At 42.3% G+C, this 24,581-nt stretch overlaps 1 protein-coding gene across 9 annotated transcripts in view; it reads right to left on the bottom strand.

The window, feature by feature from the left end:
- LOC110986756 (RNA-binding protein Musashi homolog 1-like) overlaps nucleotides 1–24,581 on the bottom strand; it is a 169,505-nt gene that overhangs the window by 96,861 nt on the left and 48,063 nt on the right. For all 9 annotated transcript variants that reach the window (XM_087140817.1, XM_087140819.1, XM_087140824.1 and 6 more), the window contains one exon: nucleotides 23,147–23,239. In XM_087140817.1, coding sequence (XP_086996943.1) covers nucleotides 23,147–23,239 — 93 coding nt within the window. The remainder of the gene's footprint in view (nucleotides 1–23,146; nucleotides 23,240–24,581) is intronic.

Here is a 24,581-nt window from a genome sequence, read left to right as displayed (position 1 = left end):
GTAAGTTGGGTGGAAAGTAAACTCCATTGCTAAAAGACACCTACCAAGTAACAAGAGACACATTTCTTTTCATTGTGCCAATAGACACTCGTTCCTGACAAGAATATACTAAAAGCATACTAGCAACTGCCATGTAAATTTCGCCTTAAGTGAAGTCTGCCACTCTGTCTCACCAAGGCAGCCACCTCAAGCAAATGTTCGTGCTAAACCTTGATGGCATGTCCTGATCTAAGCAATCACCTCAAAGACCGTACATGATGAAGCTATTGGTCATTCGGTTACCCTTACAAGTATATTTCAAAGCGACATGTACATAATTTTCCAGCCACAATTTGCGCCTTCATGAGTCACGTACAATGCAGACTGCAAATTCTATTGAAGTCCTAAATCAAACGTAGTCAGCCCAAATGCACGGGCACAATGATAGCATTTTTTTATTTCATTTTTGGAGACTCATTGGAATAGAGGGCAAAAAATGTGTATCTCTGCTGTTATCCGTCAAACCTAACTACGGCTAGACCAACATACATGTACATGTACATATGCATGTACAAGGCACAGCTTTCTAAATGCAAGTCCTAGGGCAAATCCACTGCCATAAAAATGTGCATGATCCTTCTTTTAAAAGAACTGCCACCACAGATCGGTTTCGGGTGTTTATACAAGAAGTGGCCGATTACGCACCCAATCACTCATGCATTAGCCCCATCAGGAGGGAAGGGTGTTTGGAGACAGTCAGCATGTCTGGGCAGTTAAGAAGACCGAGGAAATACGAACACGGAGGTGTCAGCCGTAAGATCGAGACAGAAACAGAGGGGAGGGGGAAAGGAGAGGAGAAGGATTAAGTGGGAGGGTATACACGTCACTGTTTAAAGTGGGGACCAGAGGGAGGGGTGGGGGACTCTGTAGGGTGGGGTCTTGAGTGGGAAAAGCGATTGCACCATCATAATGGACAGGCAAGGATTAGGCTAATCCTTGGTATTTGAAGAATTAGATGCTTCACATTCTGGGCATCCAAGTATGAGTCAGGTCTCCTTTTTTAAATTTCATGTACATGTATAAACAACTACTCCAGGGGTAATATGGTAGGATTTAACTCTGGTTGTCCTAGCTGTATTCCCCAAGTGCTGGGAGTGTGATGCAGGTCCTTCTTGCCTTGAGGTGACTCACAATAGTTCTTTTGCTTTCGCAGTTGAGCATAAAATAAATATTCAAAATGGACGCAGTATCATTCATGATTCTCGACCTACTAAAACAAAGCATTAGCATTAAGAGTGGGCTTTCTCTTTCCAAGCAGCAAAGGCCATCTAAGACAGCCACCACAGATAAACATGTCTACAACTATGAGAATTTTAAATGCCCCATAAAAAATGCTGGAGCCATATTTCATTATTCTACATATTGCATTATTCTACATATTGCTTCGCCTGGCAAAACTAATTAAATTTATCTGCCCAGGCTGAGGCAGAGGAGAAAAAAAATCCACCAGAGAATGGAAACGAACCAAAAAATGAATTGGACTGCATACTCATGTCCACATAATTTTACCACTTATCAAACGGATTATGAAAAGATTTCAATCAACTGATGAAAGGAGTACATTCGACCCTATTCCAAACTATAATCCTCTGATTAATCACTGTCAAAATTAATGAAAATCTGGCTCCATGAAACCGGCATCCAGTGCCGTAATTTCGCTGCTCTGTGACGACCCTAGCAGCAGCGTCACGCACAAATGGCTCTATCCAGTCTGCAACTTTTTTTCTCACCCTTTCTAATACCTATTCGCTCAATCTGCATTTTAACTTGGGGGCGGAGCACGAAGCCCTGTTCAATGCACTTTCCAACTGAAGGCGTCCCCATGACGCTAATGAACGACTGTGTATATCGCAGCAAGATAATGAATTTGACCGACATTCTATCCCCTATGTTGCAGTCTCCCAACCTTTCTCTCAAACAGAATCAACAGGATCTTTTTTTTTGTTTTGCTTCTTTTTTTTTTCAAAGTATTTAACTGCAATATATCGACAGCCTTAGGATATTCAGGAATGTCAAGTGATAAAAGTATAGAATCCATTTGAAAACACATTTTTGTGAAGTAGTATGTCGGAGCGGTGGCATGCATGGTGCTTCTCCAAATCTACTACTTTACTTGCTACCTTCACCATGAAAACCTCCAAATCTCAGAAATGTTTTACCCAGGAAAGAAGGGAGTTTAACCTCGATACTACCCCTATCAAGCACAAAACAAAACACCAACTACATGGCCAAAAAAAGGTTTTCAGAACCCTGTCTTCTCCAACACAGACACACAAATACCTGTACAAGAGGAGGACTCATGGATAGAATGGCCTCACTTCAATTAATCAACATCATCACTGGTAGCAAAACAATTCGTGTGCATTTATTGTCTGGTATTCAATCACGTCTTTTCTTACTAGTTCTAGTTCATGAATGGCACGTCCTCCGTGTCTAATGGTGACAACCAACAATTTCTGTTTCTTTTTCTTTCTCTTCCCCTCTCCAGGTTTGCCACTCTTTCCAGAAAAACCCCAAAATACCTCAGACAGTAAACACATAAAACACTTCCTCCTAAACCGGCAAAAGAAAAGCTGTTAATGAGAAACGCAAGCGTGAGTTATTTTCCCATCCATTTAAATCCCAATCTGTCAGTGTCCGACAAGTTGCTGAAGTTGCCCACCTTTTCTTTCCCCCTTTTTTTCCCCACATGATTATTACCAAAAGAAAACATTTCCTTTGTGCATCCACTGATTGAAGTCCAAGACATATTGGCATATTTATCACTAGGTTAACAAAAGGACCAGTTGGATGGGCACGCTAGCCAAACACACAACGTTGCTCTTACAAGGATGCGAGTCCAAAGTTCGTTGGAATTCCAGCTTCGTCTTGCGGCGCCATGACCGTTTAGACAGCAGTGTCATTTTTTGCCACTGTATAAGTGATCATATTTTTATCATCCATAGAAAGAAATGGCAACCAAATCACTGACACTACTCTATCTATTCTGAAAGAAAAAAACTAGCCAGTTTGACGAACTTGAAAAATATTGTTAACCCTTGAGCAGGTGACCAGAAAGCCGCCATATTGGAATAAGCCTCAGCACCCAACTGCACCGACTGTCAACAGAAGACTGGTGCAGCGTTATGGCTAGCCTAAAGCACTGCCATCCCTAAAACGACTTCCAGAAACATGACGTTGAACTACTGGTAAATTGTGGGCACTGAGAGAGAGGTCAACATGTGTGCAAATGGGCACATTCATGAGACGCCAACTGAACTGTGGGTAGGGAGGAAAATATAGACCACAAATAGGCCAAGCTATGCCAATAATGCAGTTCATAAAATTCATGGCAATGAGAAAAAGCATGAGAGAGAGGGGAAAAGGAATCTGTCAAATGGCAATAAACAATCCGGCATTATGAGAAAGAAGTTGGTGTTGCTAATTCAAATAAACACTCTGACGCAAACAGGCTTGCGTTGATCACCCCATGGTAATGTCCCAGCATTCATCCATCTTCAGTGACCTTACCGTTAACTGCCCTTTCCACAAACACACCACATGCAACCAAAAGGCATCTCCACATTCGTAACCTTCCTCCCGTAAGGCCGGGCCAAAAACAATAAATTTTCGCCCCTAAAATTGATCATGAATTTATAGCGCCCTATTGCGTGCGTCCCTCACTCCTGTGCACCCACACACACACACACACACGGCACCCCCGTTAAAAAATTTTCATGTATACATCCTCGATGCTCACTGTGGCAGTGTGATTTACATCCCTGTCCGAATTGCCCGCACTTTTTCTTCACCCACTAATCTATCAGATTCTGGGGGATGCGGACAGCCTGGGTCGTTACCTAAATAAACATCATTATTCCAGTAAGCTGGAAAATATGAGGAGATCAGAAATACAAATGGAAAACGAAAACGGGGCCAATCATTCAACTGGACAGACAGAATTTTTTACCAAAATTTTTTTTCTGAGTTGCTACAGGGGAAATAAAAATTCAAGTCAATGATTTCAACTACATATATTCTCCATCACACTTGTAAATGGTCACCAAACTATCAACTGCTCCAACTTTTACCTTAATCAGAGAGTTACCAGTAAGATTTGGGGGGGAAAAGTAATGAGTGTGGAAGATGACAACCTGTCATGAACTACAGAAGCTCGTATTCCAAGCAAACCTCTATGGGGGGGGACCTTGTGTCAATGTTTGCCAGCAACGATCTGACGCAAAGTCGTGGGCAATCCGCCTGACACCATGATGTATTATTATTGGTCTTGGTCAAATAACACCATACCTGGACTTTGGTCGAGGTCAGTTCCAAATTTCTAGAGCTGCCAAATTATTTTAAAACTCTATTTCTCATATCAATCTGTCACCATTTTTGCGTTTGCTATGTCACTGTAAACCTTCTGCTCATCCGAAGATGTCATGAGCAGATTTTAAATCTGATTTGAGAAAATTGGACAAAACCTTCTTATGAAATATTGATAGCACTGATCCTGCACTATGGAGAGGGGCTCTGTCAGGTTTATAAGCGACAGAGTGTTCACCTTCTCATGCACTTTCAAACATTCGGGAGCTCTAAAACAAACTTCAGGGCTTCCCAGCGATTTTTCAGTGCAGGGGAGACTGGGACAGGTTTAGCTTGTGGGGGCCTGACAGTCAATCCCTGCCAGGTTGAGTAATCACCATGACCTTGGACTGCACAGACTCGCTCCTCTGTGTTTATCTGCAAGCAGACTTCTTGCTGACCTTAAAAAGACTGGAGTTCAGCTCACAGCTTGAATCTTTGCTCCAAGGCAACTGGATCAAAATCGCCTCTTGGTTTAATCCCTCCACTTTTTTTCCCATCCTACAAACCTTTTTCTCCTAAACCAACAAAACCTCACCTCCCAAACTCAGGATGACAGAGGCCATGTTTTTCAGCTAAGTCACTGATAAAAAACATCTTGTGGTTTTTATATCCCTTTCTATTTGACTCTGTGGACAATACACTCCCTCCACTAAAAGCCAATGGGTTATAGATGTCACAACCTGAGATATACCAGCTGTGTCTGCAAAGTATCAGATGCAGATTGTATTCGGCCCACCAAAGTTTTTGTGAAAACCCCAGAAGAAAAGGTTCCAGACCTTAAACATTCGCACAGTTTACAACTGGAACTAATCTTGCACTGTTCCTATGTCCTGAAACACGGCCATCCCCCAGTTTAATTTACTGGGATCCACATGAGGGGGAAAAAAACACAAGCTGGCAAACAAAAACGAAGAAGCTCTTTTCCAGAACAAAATTTCGAGAACTTTGCTGATGCAAATCCCCTGGACTTGACTATCACAACTAAATGTCTGCTTGGCTCCCAACTGGACATCATTCGTTTCTTGCAAGGGAGAAGGACTTGCAAGCACAGATCCGCCGCAAAAAAATACATCATCTCAGCCATGAACATTTTGAAATTCTCCAGAGTTCCACTGACAGGGAACACTTCTCTGTCTTTCTCTCTCTCTCTCTGCGTCCCTTCAAGCTCCAAACTGCTCCGACCACTCAGGATACTCCAGCCTGTCCACTCCAGCCCTGCAGAGCGTGCCCGATTCCTACCCTCGCCTGTTTGTTCAGATTTTTACAGCCAAATGTTCGCCTGCACCGCCTGGAACTCCACATGACCTTTCCTCTCTTTCTTTCCTTCTTTTTTTTGGGGGGGGGGTATTTACTTTTATTCCCTCACTGGAAAAGGCTGCAAGTGTCTTTTGCCTGTAACCAACTACCACCACGCCTTGAAATAATTGAAATTCAATTCGACTGAAGCATATTCTGTCTTTCTTTTTGAACCAATCTCAACGGGCTACTTCAATGTTATGACAGATTATACCGAGCTACCTGGCAATTATTTCAGAGACATGTGGTGATAATTACAGCGACAACATGAGAGCCACCACAACTTCAAGGCAGCCCACTTCTGCTGATTCCTAAAATGTGTAATGTAGCCAAGGAACGAGAAAAATCACAAAGTTTTACTTTTAAATTTAAAGTGCTCTCTTCATAAAAGGGAAAAGAGGGAGTAACCGTCACCAAACCAATGCCAAGAAACCAATTTTTACCACATCCTCCGATAATTACCTGTGTCATCGGGGAAAACAATGTAAAATATAAAACATCGAAAGAAAAGAGTTGTTTATTACACTTCAAACTTACTCGTTTTTTTGCTGTTTCAAGCCACATTATTGCCATTCCAAAGAGGAACAACACAAGAGTTAGTTTTGTTGTGTAAAATAAGTTTTTTTACTCCCTACAAGTTATACGGAGATCTAATTAAAGTATGTAAACGCTAGTCTGAGAATTAGAATTTGCTTTGTAGCAGCTTAGACTGGCTTTTGTTATCTGACCAAGTTATCTGATCAAAGTATAGACAAAGTCCAATAATCTCAGCATTCTTAGCATCCTTGCAAAGTTCTGGAAAACACAAATAGATCCCCTATGAAGTTGGAGGGGCGTAATCTTTAAAGAGACAAAAAAGTCATGTGACCCCAACCGACAGAGAAGTGAATGGTGGGCGTAGTCAACTTTAAAAACAACAACAGCCCCAACTGACAGACTTTATCCCTGTGGCATCTCCGTAGCATCCCCCCCACAATCCACAAATAGAAAGGATCCCTGATCACATTACTCAACAGGACAGAAGAGTTCTTGTAACCTTTTCAGAATGAACTCTTGCCCAACATATGTTGGGCAGTAAATTAAACTTTTATTACAGCACCCATCAAACATCAGACAGCACAAAGAGCTCCTAAAAGGTGTGATACAGGTCACTGGCATTCAGACAGCAAGGCAGTACGAAACGAAAACGAGAGATATGAGTCTTTGTGTAGCCAGTTCCCAGTAAGGAGGGTGATTATCTCATATGTACATTCACAACAGGAAGCAGTTCTCATCAATCACCCGAATAAAAAAAGCCCACAACAAACTGCTGGGGAGATGTATTTTTATGGGAACAGAACAAATGGATACCTTTATCTTCTAAGACTTTTATTTGAAAATTTTGACAATGATGGATATTTCACTCACACCAATAGCATCACCTTTTAAATATTTCGTGTTGATTCTCCAATGTTATTTGTTACATTATTTGTTCTTAGTGGTTTTTTTTTTTTTTTTACCCACACAACAATTTATCTAACCACGGGACTGAAATGTGTGACAAGTTCGACACCGGTTGAACATGGTTCTCGGCACAGCAATGCCCATTTCATGTACAAGCGAAGTCTGAAGTTCAACGTACCAGTTCGGTCTTCAAACTTATACCTGCAGTTGAAACAATACAAATTGGGTGTTTGATTTACCTACACGTAGGGTACCATCTACCCAGGCGGAATGGATGTCTGGATATTCTTTAAAGTCTGAATTACGTTAGCTCAAGATCGAGAGCAAAGCATGCATTGTCTGTAAAAGAAAAAAAACCTCAGCACATAAACTACTGTAGCCTTTGCACACACTACACTTGGCATGTATGGCGATCTTTGCCCCCTTGTAATTTCTTATTTATATATCATCCACCATTTAAGACGACTTTGGCCCGCTGCTCTCTCAAGAAAAACAAAAACGAGTGATGAAGGGATCCGCATACACAGCAGTTGGAGAGCGGCATTCATCTAAATTTAAAGCCGTCGGGAGCTATGACCAGAATGGCAGACGTACACAGTCTGTCGCTTGGCATCCAGCACATTGTGGAAACAATGGCAGGACTGACGCACCGCATGCAATACCAGAACAGAAAGGCGCTTCATACATGTACCGGTAGGAGCATGGCTTTACGTTCAGAATCTGTAACGTGTATATTATCGCCATTGTCATTAATGGCCCTCTTGCGACAAATAAAACCTGTCTGCCACTGTGGGCGGGCGGAGAATTCGAGCCAATTTGAACTGGCAATTGACAAAGACTTCTCAGAAAATTAGAGGCAGATGAGACCTTGTAGAATGAGTAGAATTATTTTCAGACAGCGTCACCAGACAGCACCAAGTAAATTACATTTATCTTTTGCACAATGCTTCTGTTACTCGCACACCGTGATGAATACATGTACATGTACCAGCATTGGTTTTAAGGGCAGAATATTCCCCAGAAATTGTGTAAACCTAGAGCTTTTTACATTAGTTTAAGTGTACAAACAAAACCAGTAATCATCAACTCTACACAGGTCCAAAATCTATTTTGTGTGACACATAACACCATCCATAAGCTCTCCCCCTTCAGAAACATACTACTGTTAAATTTGAGCATGGGACATTCAGAACAGAAAAAGAGCATTTCTTTTCTGCTCTCTCTGGTATGTGCATCTACGGAAATCCCCGGCAAATTTGGAGGCAATGTGGCCATACACCAACAGGGAATGATTTAAAAAGTGGTTTGAAGGCCAGCAAACTGTTTAGTCTCCCAACATGAAGTTTGTCTTCCGTGCATACAGCTCCACACAAACCTTGCCATACCTTCAGTTTGGCTGCATATTAGGCTCTGACGAAAAAGACACACACAAATTCAATTAGGTGGGAGACTTTTAAGTGATAACAAATCAAGATTTATCGCTCAAAATGACCCAACGGCTCATGAAACAGAAGACAACACGAACAGGCTTGACAACATCTGGGAAGACGTTCCATAAAACCTTATCAAATCCCAAACCTCGTAAAGAAATTCCAAAGTCCTCTAAACCACTCTCCCCCCCCCAACATTTTTCCCCGTCCATCTCTTGCCGACTCTTGCCAACTGTGAAAATGCATTATGAACTGGCACAGTCACATGACGAAGCCCGCTCGACTATAATAACTCACTCCCATGATTGTGTTTATCATGCCAACATAATCTAAACTCTCCGGGCTACGGCGCATCAGAGCTTAGCCGACCATCTGCACAGGTTCTTGTGAACCAGCACACAACACTGTGCCCTGGACTGTCTTTAATTAATACCGTTCCGATACCATTCATTTTGAGTCCGAAGGCAATTCTGAAACAAAAAAAAACACCCCCCCCCTTTTCAAGCCCCTCCCCCAAGAAAAAGCACAGCCAATCTAATGCATGCTGAAATGTGCACTTGCATGAGTTCCCGAGCGATAAGCTTGTGCAAAATTGCTCTACAACCGTGTGCCACGTTTTGACCTTTTCCTAGAAAATCTGGATGCAAACATGCAGGAAACATCGGGCTCGGGTCGAGATAACTCGCAACTTCTGACTACGACTGACTTCATTAGCATCGACCAGCCGGATGGAATTTCCCAATTCTTCCAAATCAACTATTCAGGCACAACATTCTACAGCAACATAGACCAGCGATGGAGCGACCTGTGACTGCAATGAGATCTAGGTCAAATGTGATGGGGCTACACATGTACTTGGCCCAAGAAAAAATTTCGAGGAGAATGTAAAGTAAAACATGAATTAAAAACAGGGTACGACTAACTGCAATGCCCATTTTTGGGTGATCCATTTTATGATGTTCATGAGGAACAATGTTGCGCAAGTTAGGCACACACTGCACATAGGCAAAGACTGACATTTTAGAGACTTTATAGCACATACAAGATGCTGTCTCAGTACATGTACATAATTCACCAGATACAACCTTGCCAAGTCAAGCGCATTAGTTCCATCAAGGCCTACTCTGGCAATCCTCTAATTGCATTCTTAACTTTTACATACCCAAACATAAAATTTATACACATCTTAAGAGAGGTACCATCCTACTGACTCCTGAAAAGAAAAAAAAATGATCTGGGCCCAATTTAATGGCGCTGCTTACCGCAGAATTCCACGCTTACGATCTCCATTCTGCGCTAACCGCACTAGTAGAAAAATTCTGCGCTAACCCTTTAAGCACAGAATCCTTAGTTACGGGATGTACGCATGCGCACAAGCCAAAATTCCTCGCTAACCCATGAAATACGTCCGCCGTAAGCACAGTATTTTCTGCTACAGTAAGCGCTGATTTTTCCCTTGCGGTAAGCAGCGCCATGAAATTGGGCCCCGGTATAAAACTGAAGCTTAAATGTAAGTCTCCCAGATCCTTCAAAATCCATCAGAATTCCCTGCCATACATGTACAACCCACAGACTAATGCAGGAGAACTGTTGACAGAACAAGTACAATGATATAATGTGGTATCCTACACTATGGTGGATTCTGGAGGATCCAGGAAGGTTACAGCCAAACTGCCAAGGATGTACATGTACATAATCCTGACCCTGCTGGAGCTTACAAGATCTTATGGCAAGCTACTAGTATTTCTACCTGATTTCATTCATTGTGAGTAGTGATTGCCATTTTGGATACCTTGTTCTGTTGCACAAAGCATTTAAAACTTAGCAACTGAAAAGCCCCGTTCTTCACTTCAAGGTACATGTAAGTTTTGAGTTGACACCTTATTTTCAAACACTTGCTACAGTCTCCAACAGCTGGATTCTGTTAAAGACAACCGCAAAAGCTAGTGAAACCCAGATAGAGGGGGATTGGGCTGGCTAGTCGGTTAACCCCAATCAATTTGTGTCAACATGGCTGACCACAACATTACCATACAACTGAACTTGAAATGGTCATGCCACTAATGGTTTCCCTCCACAAGTGTTGGATCAGCCAGTAATATTAAGAGCCACTTTGGGGAATGCCTATCAACATGATCAATGGTCAATTGGCAGAGGGGAGCTCAGCCCCACCAGGGGTTGGGAGTAATCAGGGATGACACTTTGCATCTGGTCAGACCCCACAGAGTGTGAACTTTTGATAGCCCTTCTGATGTGTCTCCCGGGATATACCATTTGCAGCCATCACATTTTATGAGGAAGACCTGATTTGTTCAAACTTAATTTCAGTTCCAGTGTGTGTTTTTGCATTAACAAACTACTTTATTTTTTCACTGTTAACAAGCAGACAGTTACAATTTTGTCTTGTTCACTTGTCACAAGATAGCAAGCTTGGATGAGGATTTCGTTGCAAGAATTGAATCTTAACAATTAAGATTCGTATAGCTTACTTTAGATCAAACAAGCAAAAATGTCCAATTTGAAAATGAGACACATTCAGACACATTTAAATCTGATCTTTTTCAACCAACGAAGTAAACTGTTCAAGTGTCGATATGCAACTTTATCTGCGACTGACCATAATAGGACACTGCACTACACACATGCACGCACGCACGCACAATGCTGCACTTTACACATATGCCAAATTTAGGTGTTTATCAGACAGGGTCGATTTTTACCCCGAATAGCAGCCCACCACATTTCCAGCCAGAAGATGAGAGAGCCCTCCCACTACAAGCTTGGCGCAACTAATTAAAAAAAAAAAAGAACCCGAGCAAATGTTCTGCCCTTTTCCTTCTCCCCCCCCCCCTCACTTGACCCCTCTTGAACCCGCTGTCGGCGATGTTTTCTCCCTGCAAATTACTTCCCCAGCAAAGCTGCGGGGAAATCAAAAAAAAAAAAAAAATCAAAGGTTTTGCACTTCCCAAGATTTTCGCCAACTCAACGTCCTTCCCTTGCAATATTGATGCTGCAGCAATACAGAGAGGGCTGAGTGGGACGGGGGATATCTCAGGGCACAACCAGAATTTCCACAACTCTTACTAAAAGAGAACATTTTCGGCATTTACATTACCTACATCGGCATCTGCACAACAAAGTGTGAGGGTACCACATCGTCTGTAACACTGTTTTTTCATACATTTTTAAGAGCAACACTCTGGAACAGCTGGGTACCTGTGCTCCAGTCGCACGATTCTAAGGTAAACTAGTTAAGGAACCAGCCTAGTGGTAGGTTAGCAAACACCGTAACCTAAAGCGTGGATCTAGAGATTGCATGCCATTGTGACAATGGTATTTCAAAGACGACAAAACTGAATGTTACATGCGACTGGTTTTGGTTTTCAAATTCTTCAGTTCACCTCTTTTTTTTTTAAATCTTTTCCCCTCAACATGATATTCTTCTCCAAAGGTGTTCCTGTAAAGAGCTCAATCTGAACCTACATTTCTGGAAGCTGAAAGGAATACAAAAGCCGATAACTGGCAGATGGCCGATTGGCATGGACAGGTGTGCATGTATCTTGTTGTGCCAGAAAGGAGTTCAATACAGGGAAGGGAAAAAAAATCAACAACACAGAGAAGGCGAATCGTACGGTCGTGCAAGACGGAACAGAAGGTGGTCGCGCTCGACACCAAAGGAGGGCTACCCATACGCATGAGCCAGTGAGAAGGAGCGCGCGTGCTGCACAATGAGCACACTTTCGGCCTGAAGTCGTCTCAAGATGTTGGCACATCGGCGCCTCCCCGGTAAGGCAATCTGCGCAAACACTTTTGAAACGCCAAATCCAGAAATCCTTCAGGTGGCGTGGGCAAACATCCTGGAGTGCGCAGTGATCGCGGCGTCAAGGGGGGTGACGACAGATGCCGCCACGCTGGGGGATCAAGGGTGATGGAGAAAGGGTTCCAGACGGGAAGAGAACGCAAGAGCATGGGAAAGAAAGTGAAAAAGAAGAAAAAAAATTCCAAGGCTTGACTCCTGATTTCTGAATAAGACGATACAGAACAAAATACAAAGTGGTTTCAGAAAAAGACGTTAAAGGTGACCACTCCTTCCCTCCCTCCCCCCCAAAAAATGAGCAATGCAAGGACAGATACACATTGAACAAGCACAGGGTGGAAGCACTGTTTACCAAGGCCTCTCAATTGAGACTAGAAGTCACCTGCGTCAAGTCAGCGCGTCATCAAGCCTGGGCTTTAGGGGCTGTCCACTACTGGCCCTTGCCAGACACACTGCACAGTACCGCAGTGTTACCCGGGCACCAGCACACCAGCAATCAGACCATGCAGACAGCTTATCCGCTCTGCTACAGTGTGTGTCAATATAAGCACCTGGTTCCACAAGATGAGATGAGCCAAGCATGTTCCAACTAAACTAATTGCATACACTGGGTCAATTTTTTTCTTTCTTTTAGTACGAGATAGCTAAATAAAGCAAGCACATGTTCTCAACAAACTTTATGAAGAAAAATCTTCAAGCTTACTGATTTCTAAAAATCGGTAGGAATTTTCCATTCAAACAAGAGCACATTAACCTATTTATCTACCTGTACATTTGCATATCTATCACACAAAACTTACTTCTAAAAAAGGGAACCAAGAAACACTCTCCACACCCTATGCATTATAATATAATGTAATTGGTAATGTAAATGTACGGTACATGTATGTACACGTAGATGACCATCTATGAATTTCCTGTAACAGGATAACAATCACTCAACAAAAAATAAAGCATTTTCTTTACATAGAGGATGTAACCTGCCAAAGATTGTTGAAATTCAGGACTGCAAAAAATCCAGACATGTAACTCAAACACCGTACATCCGAGAACCAGACACATGCTCGACACCTCAATCCATGGAACTTAACCCCAAAGAAAAACACACTCCTGGACCAAATTAACCTCCCTGTAAAACAAGAAAAACAAAGAAATTCCTGCAAGTTCAAGAAACTAAAAACAGAAAAGAAAAAAAAGTGGGGGAAAAAAAACCAACCACAAGGCCCCAGTCACCCGCTGTGGCTCCCTGTCGACAGTCCCTGGTACCCATGGCGACATAAATTGGACAGCGGGCCACAAGATGGCCGGGACTTGAAACTGATCCCTGCAAGTTTCAATGTCAAAGCCGTAAGGCTTCTATAAACCCAACCTGACCAGGGGGGGTTGGGCAATATGAAGGCAGTAGGGTCATTCGACACAGTAGGGAACCCAACCTCGAGGACAAAGAAAGCTGCAAACAATGTCTGGTGCAATATTCCGACTGACAAACATCTCGGGCAAATATGGATTCCAACCCCTGGACTCCTGATGTCCTTATCTGTAAACGCGTACAGGGTTATATAGTCATACACAACAACATGGCCACAGCAAAGTTAATGATCCCTTCAGACTATTTGATGCAATGTGAAGACAATATTCCATCCAAACAATTTCGTCATTTTGAAACCCCCGCTCGCTTTTCCTTGTCTTCAAGGATTTGTACATTCAGGGATCGTCGCCAAAGCCTGTTCCTCTACAACAAAGGGATGTTCAATGGGTCACAGGAAACCTTGAATTGAAAACTGATGTCAGTTTGCCAGTCAGTCACACTCACGTGAAGCTTTTTGACAATGTAACTGAAACCAAAACTATGTGTACCATCCCCAAAGTGGCCACACTTTTAACAGCCTTCAACCTTCAACACACCAAAAATCTCAAGCAAAAGTGAGGTCCATCCCCCAAAAGACACCTCCATGCAGAAGCATGTCAAAGGGACAAGAATGTCCAAACACCAGCCCACACTTCACCAAACAAGGCGGCAACAGCAGCCGGTGGCTTCTACCGCCAACTTTGTAACTGCCAACTCAACCCAGTCACTTTCTGAGGGTCAAACATTCTGTTGGCAAACATGTTTGCTTTAGCTCATTGCACAACTTGGGAGTTGCCGGAATAACAGCACCTTGTGCAGCCTCACCTTCAAAACAAGGCAGCGTTATGCGCTTCATTGTTGCCCTTACTGTCCCGACAACTTTCGGAGGCATTTTTCACCCTGAATTTGAAGAACAGCCAAAAAGGAGCCTAGTGATTATTGACCAGCACATGAACATGTACTGCCAATCGAATTATTACTCTCCTTAGCCATGAACACAATCCACCTTGAGCAGAAGCACCCCCTCATTGGTTGAAAAGAGCAATTTGATGGGGAATATTCCTTTTTTGGCAGTGACGCGACCGCAATGTGTGCATTTCAGTAATTTTTGAACCAGCAAAGTGCAGTTCCCACCGAAACAACTTCCATTACTAGGAAAATTACACCCTCTGTTGGTCCCACTCGGGGCAGATAACAACTTCCTTGTACACATGCATATACCTTGGTCTACAGTTTCACACTCACTGTAAAACCAGAGTTCTCAAACAAGTCAAGTTGCAATCAAGGTTCTAGAACATCTCTTTTCCTATGTCAAACACCTACACTGACTATCGAAAAGCTCCAGGAAAAACCAACCTGCTTTCAACCATACTGAATGCAACCAAGTATCTTAGGGAAACCTTGCACTTCTTACAGAATTACGAAATAACAGATTCCCACAGAAACTGAGTAAAGATGGAAAATTGTTCAATAACTGCCTGTGTGGGTAGAACCCACAGACTCCATTGTGCTTTCAAACATCTAGGCCGATTTCCAATACTCAACTTTGGCTCTGTCTCAGGCTTCACCTGTTTTTTACTACCTGACTTTGAAGCTGTAAGCGCAGTAATCAGTCTAATAGTGCCACAAAACATCAAATAAGATGCAAGAAAGCCAGAAATTACAGTAATCCAATTTAATTTAAACACTTCAGGCCCACAATCGGTGATTGGTTTTGGGAACAAAGCCTATGACGGAGCCCAAGTCGAATATTGGAAAAGGGCCCAAACATACACATCATGTACGAACCCATCAGAGGCACGGTACCTGCCTGTCTATCAACTGCCAGAGTTAAAAAAAGAATCCCTTCTCAATCAAAATCAAAACTACACTGACTCAACATACGAAGGCCAGTTGTTACACAACTTTACTCCAATCTTATGCAATTCACTCCTGAAATTTTCTTTTTCTTTCTCCATCTTCTTATTTTTGGCGAGTGCAAATGTCAGCATCCGTGCCAATCATTGCATGCATCAATTTCAACTGGCCACACGTTAATGCTCCATAATAGCAAAGTTAATTTTTACCTGGCTAGGGGGTCACTGCGGGTAAAAGGGGGGGAGAGCGACAGGACACACACACACAAAAAGAAATTAAAAAAACAGCTGAGAGAGTGCGGTGAGGCATCCTGGGTATCAGCAATCACTGAAAATGTCAGGGGCAACCGCTTCTCGTCGTGACTGATTCCCTTTTTTTTTTATTCAATTTTGAAATTACCACGAGAAGACCAGTCTCAGACCTGATATGATGTTTATTTTTTGTGTAACGAGCCACCAACTCACCCGGCGAATCAGATTTTAATCATCTACAGCTGGATAGAGGTGACCCAATTTTTTTTTTTTTTTTAATTCTTTCGCCCCTGTTAGAGAGGTGACTTTCTGGAATTTCAATTGCTTGCAAATAACATCCTGGGGCAGCTAATTTTTTCATTGTTTCAGTCAACTGGACTCCTCCAATGGCAAGTACGGGAATGGCAAGTATTGAGAGCCAACATCATTCAGGCCACCAGTGACTGTGCTTAGCAGGTGCATCAACTAAGCCATGTTATCAGCAACGATACCAGCCATGTAAAACTGGCTCCCAGTTTTTCACAATCCTCTTCAAGACTTAAGTTTTCAAATCATAAACTGCATTTTGCTGCTTAGCATTACGAGCTGCATGTACAAAAGCAAAAATATTCACGCTTAAAACTCTGCGTACGATCTTTCTAAATTTTCAAGCAGCGACATCAGTTCGCTTGACCCAGCAAAACGCTCAAAATAAAAAAAAAAACAGGAAATCATTGTCCCATAAAGACAACCACTGTTTTTCCTGTACACACACGCCCCTAAAGCAAACAAACCTATTCCACTGTTTTTCCACAAATGTCAGGGTGAGCAAGTATAATACTTACCCACCAGTCTGTAATGGCCTTGACCTAAAGCAACGTATTCCTTTCACATTTCTTACACCCCACTTAATTTTTTCTCCTCCTGGCCAGAAAATTGACTTTCTGATATCCCTTTTAGTAGACACTGCATGTATGAACATGTGCGTGAACATGTACACCTATGAGTCTGCACAGACTACGGTCACGGTCAATTGCCGGCAGTCAGCAAGTGACATGCCTCTCAGATAATTTGATTTTTTGCCCCCCCCCCATGCTGCTGTAGTTTCCACACGGAGATGAAGCAACTCCTAACGAGCAAAATGGACAGAAAAGTAAAATGCACCACATTGTATGTACTCAACTGTGCGTGTTCCGTTCCAACAACATGAGTCCAAGAATGAAGAGGCTGATCTTGAATTGCATGAATTAACCACAACTCGCCTGCGTCTAGAAAAAATCTTAACTCCTCATTTTTCTAATAATTCACTGATTCCAACCTACACAGTGCACAGCAAAACCACTTTTACACAAATGGAACTACATAGTATTTCCTAACTTTGTCAGATATCAAACTAAACAACATTTTTAAAACCCGCATTTTAGTAAATGCAAGCAATAATGGGAAAAGTCCATGAAGGTGTTGAAACCCGTTCGAACTGTGACGTTGCTCGACACTGTCTCACCGATGTCAAAAAGGGAGGTACCATAAAAGAAAATAAATAAACCTACAAATCATCTTATCACAATGCTTTCAACCAAAAAAAAGGTTGCCGCCGCCACACCCGAAGATGAAGGTTATCCTCAAGAACTTAAAAACTGTCAAAATTCCACCCAACATTGCCCCCTACCCCTATCCTGAGCAACTGAACGGGTGCGCAAACATTTGGATATGTTGTCTTCCTATTCACTCTGTGCACTCATCCATTCAATGCCATGCTGCAGTAATTGCTGTTTGCCAAACGGAATGGGTACATAATTAAAGATACATTAACACAGTAAACATGGTGCCCCAGGCTGTATTACCTGGGCCAACAGCGGACAGCCAAAATGTAGTGTTTGTCTTTCTTTTGGCCAAATCTCCAAGTTTCATAATAGAGCGGGGCAAACGCAGAATAAACACAATTAGGAGACAGGATTTTGTTTTCAAAGTATCTTGAGTTTGAAGATGTCTAAATGGCATCCTGCCAAATAAATAAGTATAAAAAAAATCAGTTGGTACCATGTTTGCATTCTGTACAAAAGATGGCAAGAAAAAAAACAGGAATAGCTCATTAATCACCATCACGAAGAGAGTTCATGCTTTCAAACATGTTTTTGGCAAGTTTTGGGGATTTGAGTGTTTTGGGGTTTTTTTAACCTCAGTTTTAGCTTTTTTCTTTTGTTGTCTTTTCTTCTTTTTTTTTCTGCTATTTATTGACCATTAAATTTTTGAACGGTCCACATTTTATTTTTTATCCTTGAGAGCATTTTGGCAAAGAAGGAGTGAAAGAGAAAGCATTCGTCTCCGTTTAGTTCACTGATCTGCTGCATCTCTAATGCCCACCACAGTCGCTCAACTGCTCAAGGTTGCCGCAAGTCAATTCCTCCAACAAGACCGAATTTGACACTCTAACGGCATTTCAAGAGTGAGAGAGACAGAGACAGAGAGAGAAAGGGGGGAAAAAAAGAAGAAAAAAAGCTTCCCAGCTCCGGTTGGAGAAGCACGGTACATGAACGGATGGAGAGCGCACAACAATATCCAGTCAGATCAGCGAGGCCTGCATGCGAGGCGAGAGCAGTAAACGCTCATATGCCGTAACTCTGATCAATGTTAAACACTCCCTGGGGAAGACTGAGAACCATTCTCTGCTCGGCTGGAAATAATTCCAATTCTTTCTTCGTTTTTTTTTTTTTTCTCCACGATTTAATTCCCACGTTGCATGTCCGTCTTCCTCTCCAGCATCATCTGTGAGAGCCAGTGCTTTTGTCCAGGGGAACAAATGGAGTCAACAGACAAATACACCTGATACAATAGCAAAAACCCACTGGGGAAATGGAGGCTCAATGCCTGACTATTTGCAGCAGAAGGGCTTACAATGGTGAGGTACATATACATGTATATACGTAGACGCATGTTGAAATCTGCATTTACACCTTGTCACCAGCGTATTTCTGTAATGGTGTGCACGTCACTCCATGTCATGCCTGGATTAACATCAGCACGCAATGCTCTCGGTGTGAATTTAAAATGGACGCTCTCCAAACTTCCCACACAAGAGATATCATACGGTAGGTTCAAACTTCACATGTCACAGCTCAGCAAGCTTTGAATGTATATCTGACCTCCATTTCTGGCCAGGCAGAATATGAACGATCCAAATTGGCTAAGCAAAGCCTCCTGCACAGCGGTTTCTAAATGCACACAATCTGCTCCCCCCCCATTAACAATTCTATGACAGAAAGGTCCACCAACACTCCTCCAAGGGGGCAGATCCCAGGGAAATGGTGTGGGAGTAATGCATGTAGCAATGCCCAAGGTCATGGTACATGTAAATTTTTAAAAAATGATACAAAAGAAAAATTATTCTTCCAAGGTGAATCTGCAAGGTCCATACATGTATTCATGAGGGTCCTTCAGTACACAGTGTGGTAGCCATCTTTGATTTCTTGTAATGCATGCAAGGCGATGTGGGCCACCTGCAAAATGTACATGCTAAGCAAATACATGTAGCTGTAGGGAACCGTTCAAGAACAATAGCCATCATCGGGATTTTGGTTGGTAACCTACTTTGTTGAGGCAAGTCTTTTCTGCACCAAAGTGACTTTCTGACCTTTCAATATGGGTTCCAAATTATAAGGATCTTCATGACCAGCATTGTTAACCTTACAGCCAGTCTTTGTAAGGAGCAAGAGAACAAGGCAGATATGGCAGGCGGCCAAATCGCATCACATTCCATCAACAAACTGCTGTCTAGACCCTAAAACTGCAAATAGCAGCCCAAACTCACTTCAGGGAACAAGACCAATCTAATGGCCTGATATCTGAAATATCTGAAAGTTACAAGTTCTTCCAACCAACAGACTGGTGCCTACCATCTGGTGGCCAAATGGCTGACAAACCCCAACCACACAGACAAAAGCAAGACCGCGATGGCGAGTCAAATTATAGCCATGTACATGTACATATAGGTTGATCAAGTCACACTATGCTGTGGTTCCTAAACTCTTAACTTACCAGTACAGCACCTGCACTGTTCAAAACACAGCCAGGTACACTGTACTTCACTGTTAAAGATCCAGTATAAACTACAAGGTGTCTACATTTACCAGACTGAATTACTGAAAACCACACACTTCCTGATTGCTCGACAGCCCCAACCTCCTCAACTAAGCTACAGCTGTCCATCAAAACTCTAGCACAAAAGAACTCCAGCGAGTAAAGTCTTCAATTCACATTCCACATGTAATGAATAGCAAGACAGCCTTGCAAGGGGGGGACCCATTGCTTAAACGATTTGGTTGTTTTATTTCCAAAGAATACCAGTGCAGGTTCCTTTTTTATATGCCAGGGACAGTAGGTGTAGCTTGGTGCACATCCAATATAGGGCGAGAAGTGCAGACACCATGCATAATTTGTTGGACACAGAGTGGTTCTCCCAGTTTGGATAGGTGGTTACCACCTCAGTCTCAGGCACAGGGTCGAATGCGGAGTACCAGTGACATGATGTCACACGTATAACCAGGCATCCTTTTCTTTCTATGCACACCTCTCTGGCACCAGCTTGACCCTCTGACACTTGTTCCCAGATCAAATAAACAAGAGCTGAAACCACACCAAAGCAGACGTCACATGACAAAGACACAGCTCCCCCACAGCAAATTAGGTTTTACAAAAAGAAACACAAACTAATGCTGACGTCGTCCCGTTTGGTTTATTTTCCTTTCTTCCCACAAGAACTCTGGTTCCCAAGGCTGTCCATTTCCCATGCTGATTTAGAAAGGCAGTTTTAACTGGCCTGATATCACACAAGGTTAGGGCATCCACCCTTTCACACTTTTTTAATCCAGAAATGGCCCTGACGATAAAATGCAGTAACAACGAACTCAAACAAACGGCAACCATTTCTGAAATTTGCAATTCGTCAAATTTGTCACTTTTCCACTTTTCCTGAAAACCAAATAAAAACACAAACTACAACACTCACAATTTGTTCAATACCATGGCACTATCAAGTTCAACGTTTGCAGGAATCGGTATTCTGGTCGATATCTCACCATTTCATTTGCACATATTATAAACAACACTCCAACAGAGACAAAAGCATGCAGATAACAAAAATAAAAACCCACGAAGTCAGTGAATTTGAACCCCAAAAATTCTAAAAATGTTTCCCAAGCACCCTTTGTTTATTCAGTTCCTCTGGCCAGCTCAAAGACGTGAAATCTTTCCCCTCTTCCAACATCTACAACCATCAAGATATAATCCCTCCCAACTCACTCTCCAAACAGTCTCTCCATTTTTATGTCCAGAGCTCTCCAGAACACTGATGGAAAGCTCTCCAGACTTATCCGGTCACTCTGCCATTAAAAAAAAAATCCCAGATATCGGTTGGCACAGGAATGTCCATTAAATAAAAAGCCACCTTCAGACATTTCCTAGCAAATCACCCTTCCCTTATTTGTAGAACAGTTATTCTCCGGCCAGCTGTTTTAAGTGTAAAATATGGCAGCTGAACTATTTCACAAGTACACACCACTCAACATGTTATTCTAGGAGAGACAAAAAAAATGGTTGGCTTGGTATGGCATTCACACAGCTCAAAACAGGTCTTGTTAACTTAAAACAAGATCTGCATGTTTAGGCTTTCTCTCTTTTTTTTATCCACGATGGTGACTCTTTACGACCCACACAAATGCTCTTTGTGGAGAGGTTCCCATCATTACGCCAGTCGTAATTGGCTTTCTACAGGACTTCCCAAACACAGCTTTGTGAAAGACCTTGCACGACCAGCGCTGACTCAATGACGCAAGCAGCCAGGAACCATGCTCTACTTGTGCCAATTGTACCCACTTGGAGTCTTTTGTTTGCTGGTGTGACTGCGTTTTTCCTCTTTCGTGGATCAGGGAAGGGGGGTGAGATACTGCATACAGTCTATAAACCAATACTAAGTGGATAAATAAACTTTTCCTTGATTGATTTTGGATCCGCAATGCCCTTTGGTGAGCAATAACAAGTTTCAATCTCAAACAATAATTAATTTATTTTTTTTTTTACAAAATCAATTCAACCAGGAGTAATCATGGTAAGCTTCATCCTGAAGCATGGGTCAAAATTTCCTTCGGACAATGCAACACTATTACACAATGGACCACACAAAGCTGCATCATTGTGCTAAATACTTTGATTCATTTCAATTCCTCTTTGCTTTGCTCAAAGGATACAAACTCCCTATCGTTAAGGTCTGTCTCTCAGCATCAACATCAAACTGCATGTTATAGGATTTTTTCACAGGTGATGCGAATACAAACTGTTCACAAAACACTCGCTGGTTTTGCAAGAAACCGGTACAAAAACAAAACGGTAACAAAAATCCAGCCCCCCAAAAGAATGAGATGACACACCTGAAGTCACGTGAATATAAAACATCCCATGACCCCTCTCCCTGCCTGGAGCAATCACATCCTATTTTTGGTAACGATTCACGATATTATTGATTTGCATCAACGCACAAAGAAAAGTGGAAAAAGCTTGAACAAAAGTCACATAACAGCTGAACCATTGCTACGCAAATAAGCAGATTTGCGGGGCTAGTCGATAACTTTTCACTCAGTGGAAAACCGTTTCACACTGAGGGCACGCCGTTAAGTAGAAACTTCAAAATCAATATGACTGAACCACAGGATATGACATTTTGCCAGAGTTTTCATCTGCCGGGGGGGGGGTTGGGGAATGCAAACATTTTTTGGAGTTTTCAACTGCTACCTCCAAATTAAAGCCATGTGTGACATGAACTGTTTTCAACTGCCTGAGGGTTTCATTAATAAGGTTTTTTTTTCACTCATACTAAGTATGCCCCAAGAGGAGCAAAAAATCTGACAAAAATCTGTAAATTTGACAGTCATTTGCCCTTCCCAACATTGTAACAGCGACATTTCCCCAACTCAAAGAAAAAAAAACCTGGGTTATCTTTCTTGCATTCACAGAATCCAAAAAATGTTGACTGTTTTAAGCCCATTAAACCAGAGAGGCTGATGTTTGTACACATATGTACTCTGGAAGCCCTTGGTTCACATCCACCTAGGGTACCACATGGATTTTTTTTTAACTCGCACTTGATGTTAAGGTCAAATATTATGGAGTTGTCCATCAAAAAAAACTTTGGCGGGTAGCCTGATTTTCTTTTTAATACTGCAATGCTTGCTGATACAATGTTGGGAAGAAACAATTTCAGCAGTTCCACAGTTTCTGCAATACGCCTCCCCCCCCAAAAAAAAATTCCTGTCAGGAGAGAAGAGATGCACCCAAAAAGGGGACTTACCTTGCCAAACTGTTGGAAGTAGTTCTTAAGATCCTCAGGTGTTGTTGATGCGGCCAGTCCACCCACAAATATCTTCTTTGTCCTTGTCACCGGCTGCAGATGGACAGAGAGAAAAAAAATTGATCACTTGTGGGCCAAACGTATTCAAACACAATCACTTTTTCACGACAAAAACTGCAAAAACGATTACGGCTGTCTCCAATTCGTTCTTGTTTCGATTTTATTCACAAACATTGACTGGTGCATGTACAGTTGTCCATTTCTCATCACTTTGGGTCTGTATCCATCTTCGGCTGTGGCATTCAACTAACTGTAAGCTCCCGACAAGTCTGATTCCAGTACAATCTGGGTTAAGCCTTAACAAGACTGTTCATTTATTGAGGCCACGCTATGAGTGAATGCAAAATTGAGGCACATTTGACGTCACAAACGTCTGCGACGAATTTCGCTTCAGTTGAAAGTATTACACTGTTGCTAACTTACAGCACGAACACGTGTGCACTTGCACACTGAGTATGACGTGGTCTAATCCTTACGTATGAACAATATGATACAAAGGTGAAGATGGGAGGTCTTTTACTTGGTTGGAGCATCAAGAGACAAGAAACAGATACCCAAATCAAAGGTAAGGCGACAGTTGAACACAATGCCAACCTCTTTGTCCCTTTAAAAATAGTAATCAGGAGCGGTCAAAGAGACATGAAAAGGACTGCACGTTTTTTGAAGACCTGCATGTAAGCATGGAGCTATGATGTAAGCTAGTGTTGCCACAATCAAACCAAATGCTGTGAAGCAGCATTCGACCGGGAAACAATGTCTTGAACGAATGCTGCTCCCGATTCCACTTTGATCGTGGTCTGAGCATTTCCAGTGACGCCAAGCCATCCGGACCAGCCTTCTGCAGAGAATTAATGGCGGTTGTTCCGAGGGGAGCCATTAGTAACGTGACTAATACAGTATGCGTCCCTTGCACTATGCCCAAAGTTAATGTTCGCGACGGGTCATTACTGTACTTCCCTCCAACACATATCATGTTGGCATCATTGGAACGGTAAGCATCGGGTCATGGATCATTCAGTCGCGTCAATTATTCAAGTGACGCAGGGCTGTGGATGGTACTTTTTCCCCCTCTTACCAACAGTGCAACCATCCATTACACTTTGGAGTTAAATGATGCACAGAGTGTCAAGCTATGGAGAACTGGTTACTTGATGGTATGTTGCCATTTGAAAGATACGCTCAATATTCGTCTGTCCTTCATACACAGTATTACCTAAGAAATCTATGGAGCCCTCAGAAGGCCATTTTCAGAGTTTCTCATTTTTTAAAAGGTAAACGCAATTTTTAAAAAAATTCAGTCAAATACATGAATTGTGTAAACAACTACATGTACATGAAAGCATGTTTGGATCCATAGACATGTGTCCAGGCACTG

Source organism: Acanthaster planci, linkage group LG09, assembly GCF_054643075.1.
Source record: "Acanthaster planci isolate LZ-2023a linkage group LG09, COTS_SCS, whole genome shotgun sequence".
NCBI lineage: Eukaryota > Metazoa > Echinodermata > Asteroidea > Valvatida > Acanthasteridae > Acanthaster > Acanthaster planci.
Note: the sequence above shows the minus strand (reverse complement) of the source record. Positions and strands in the feature narration are given on the sequence as shown.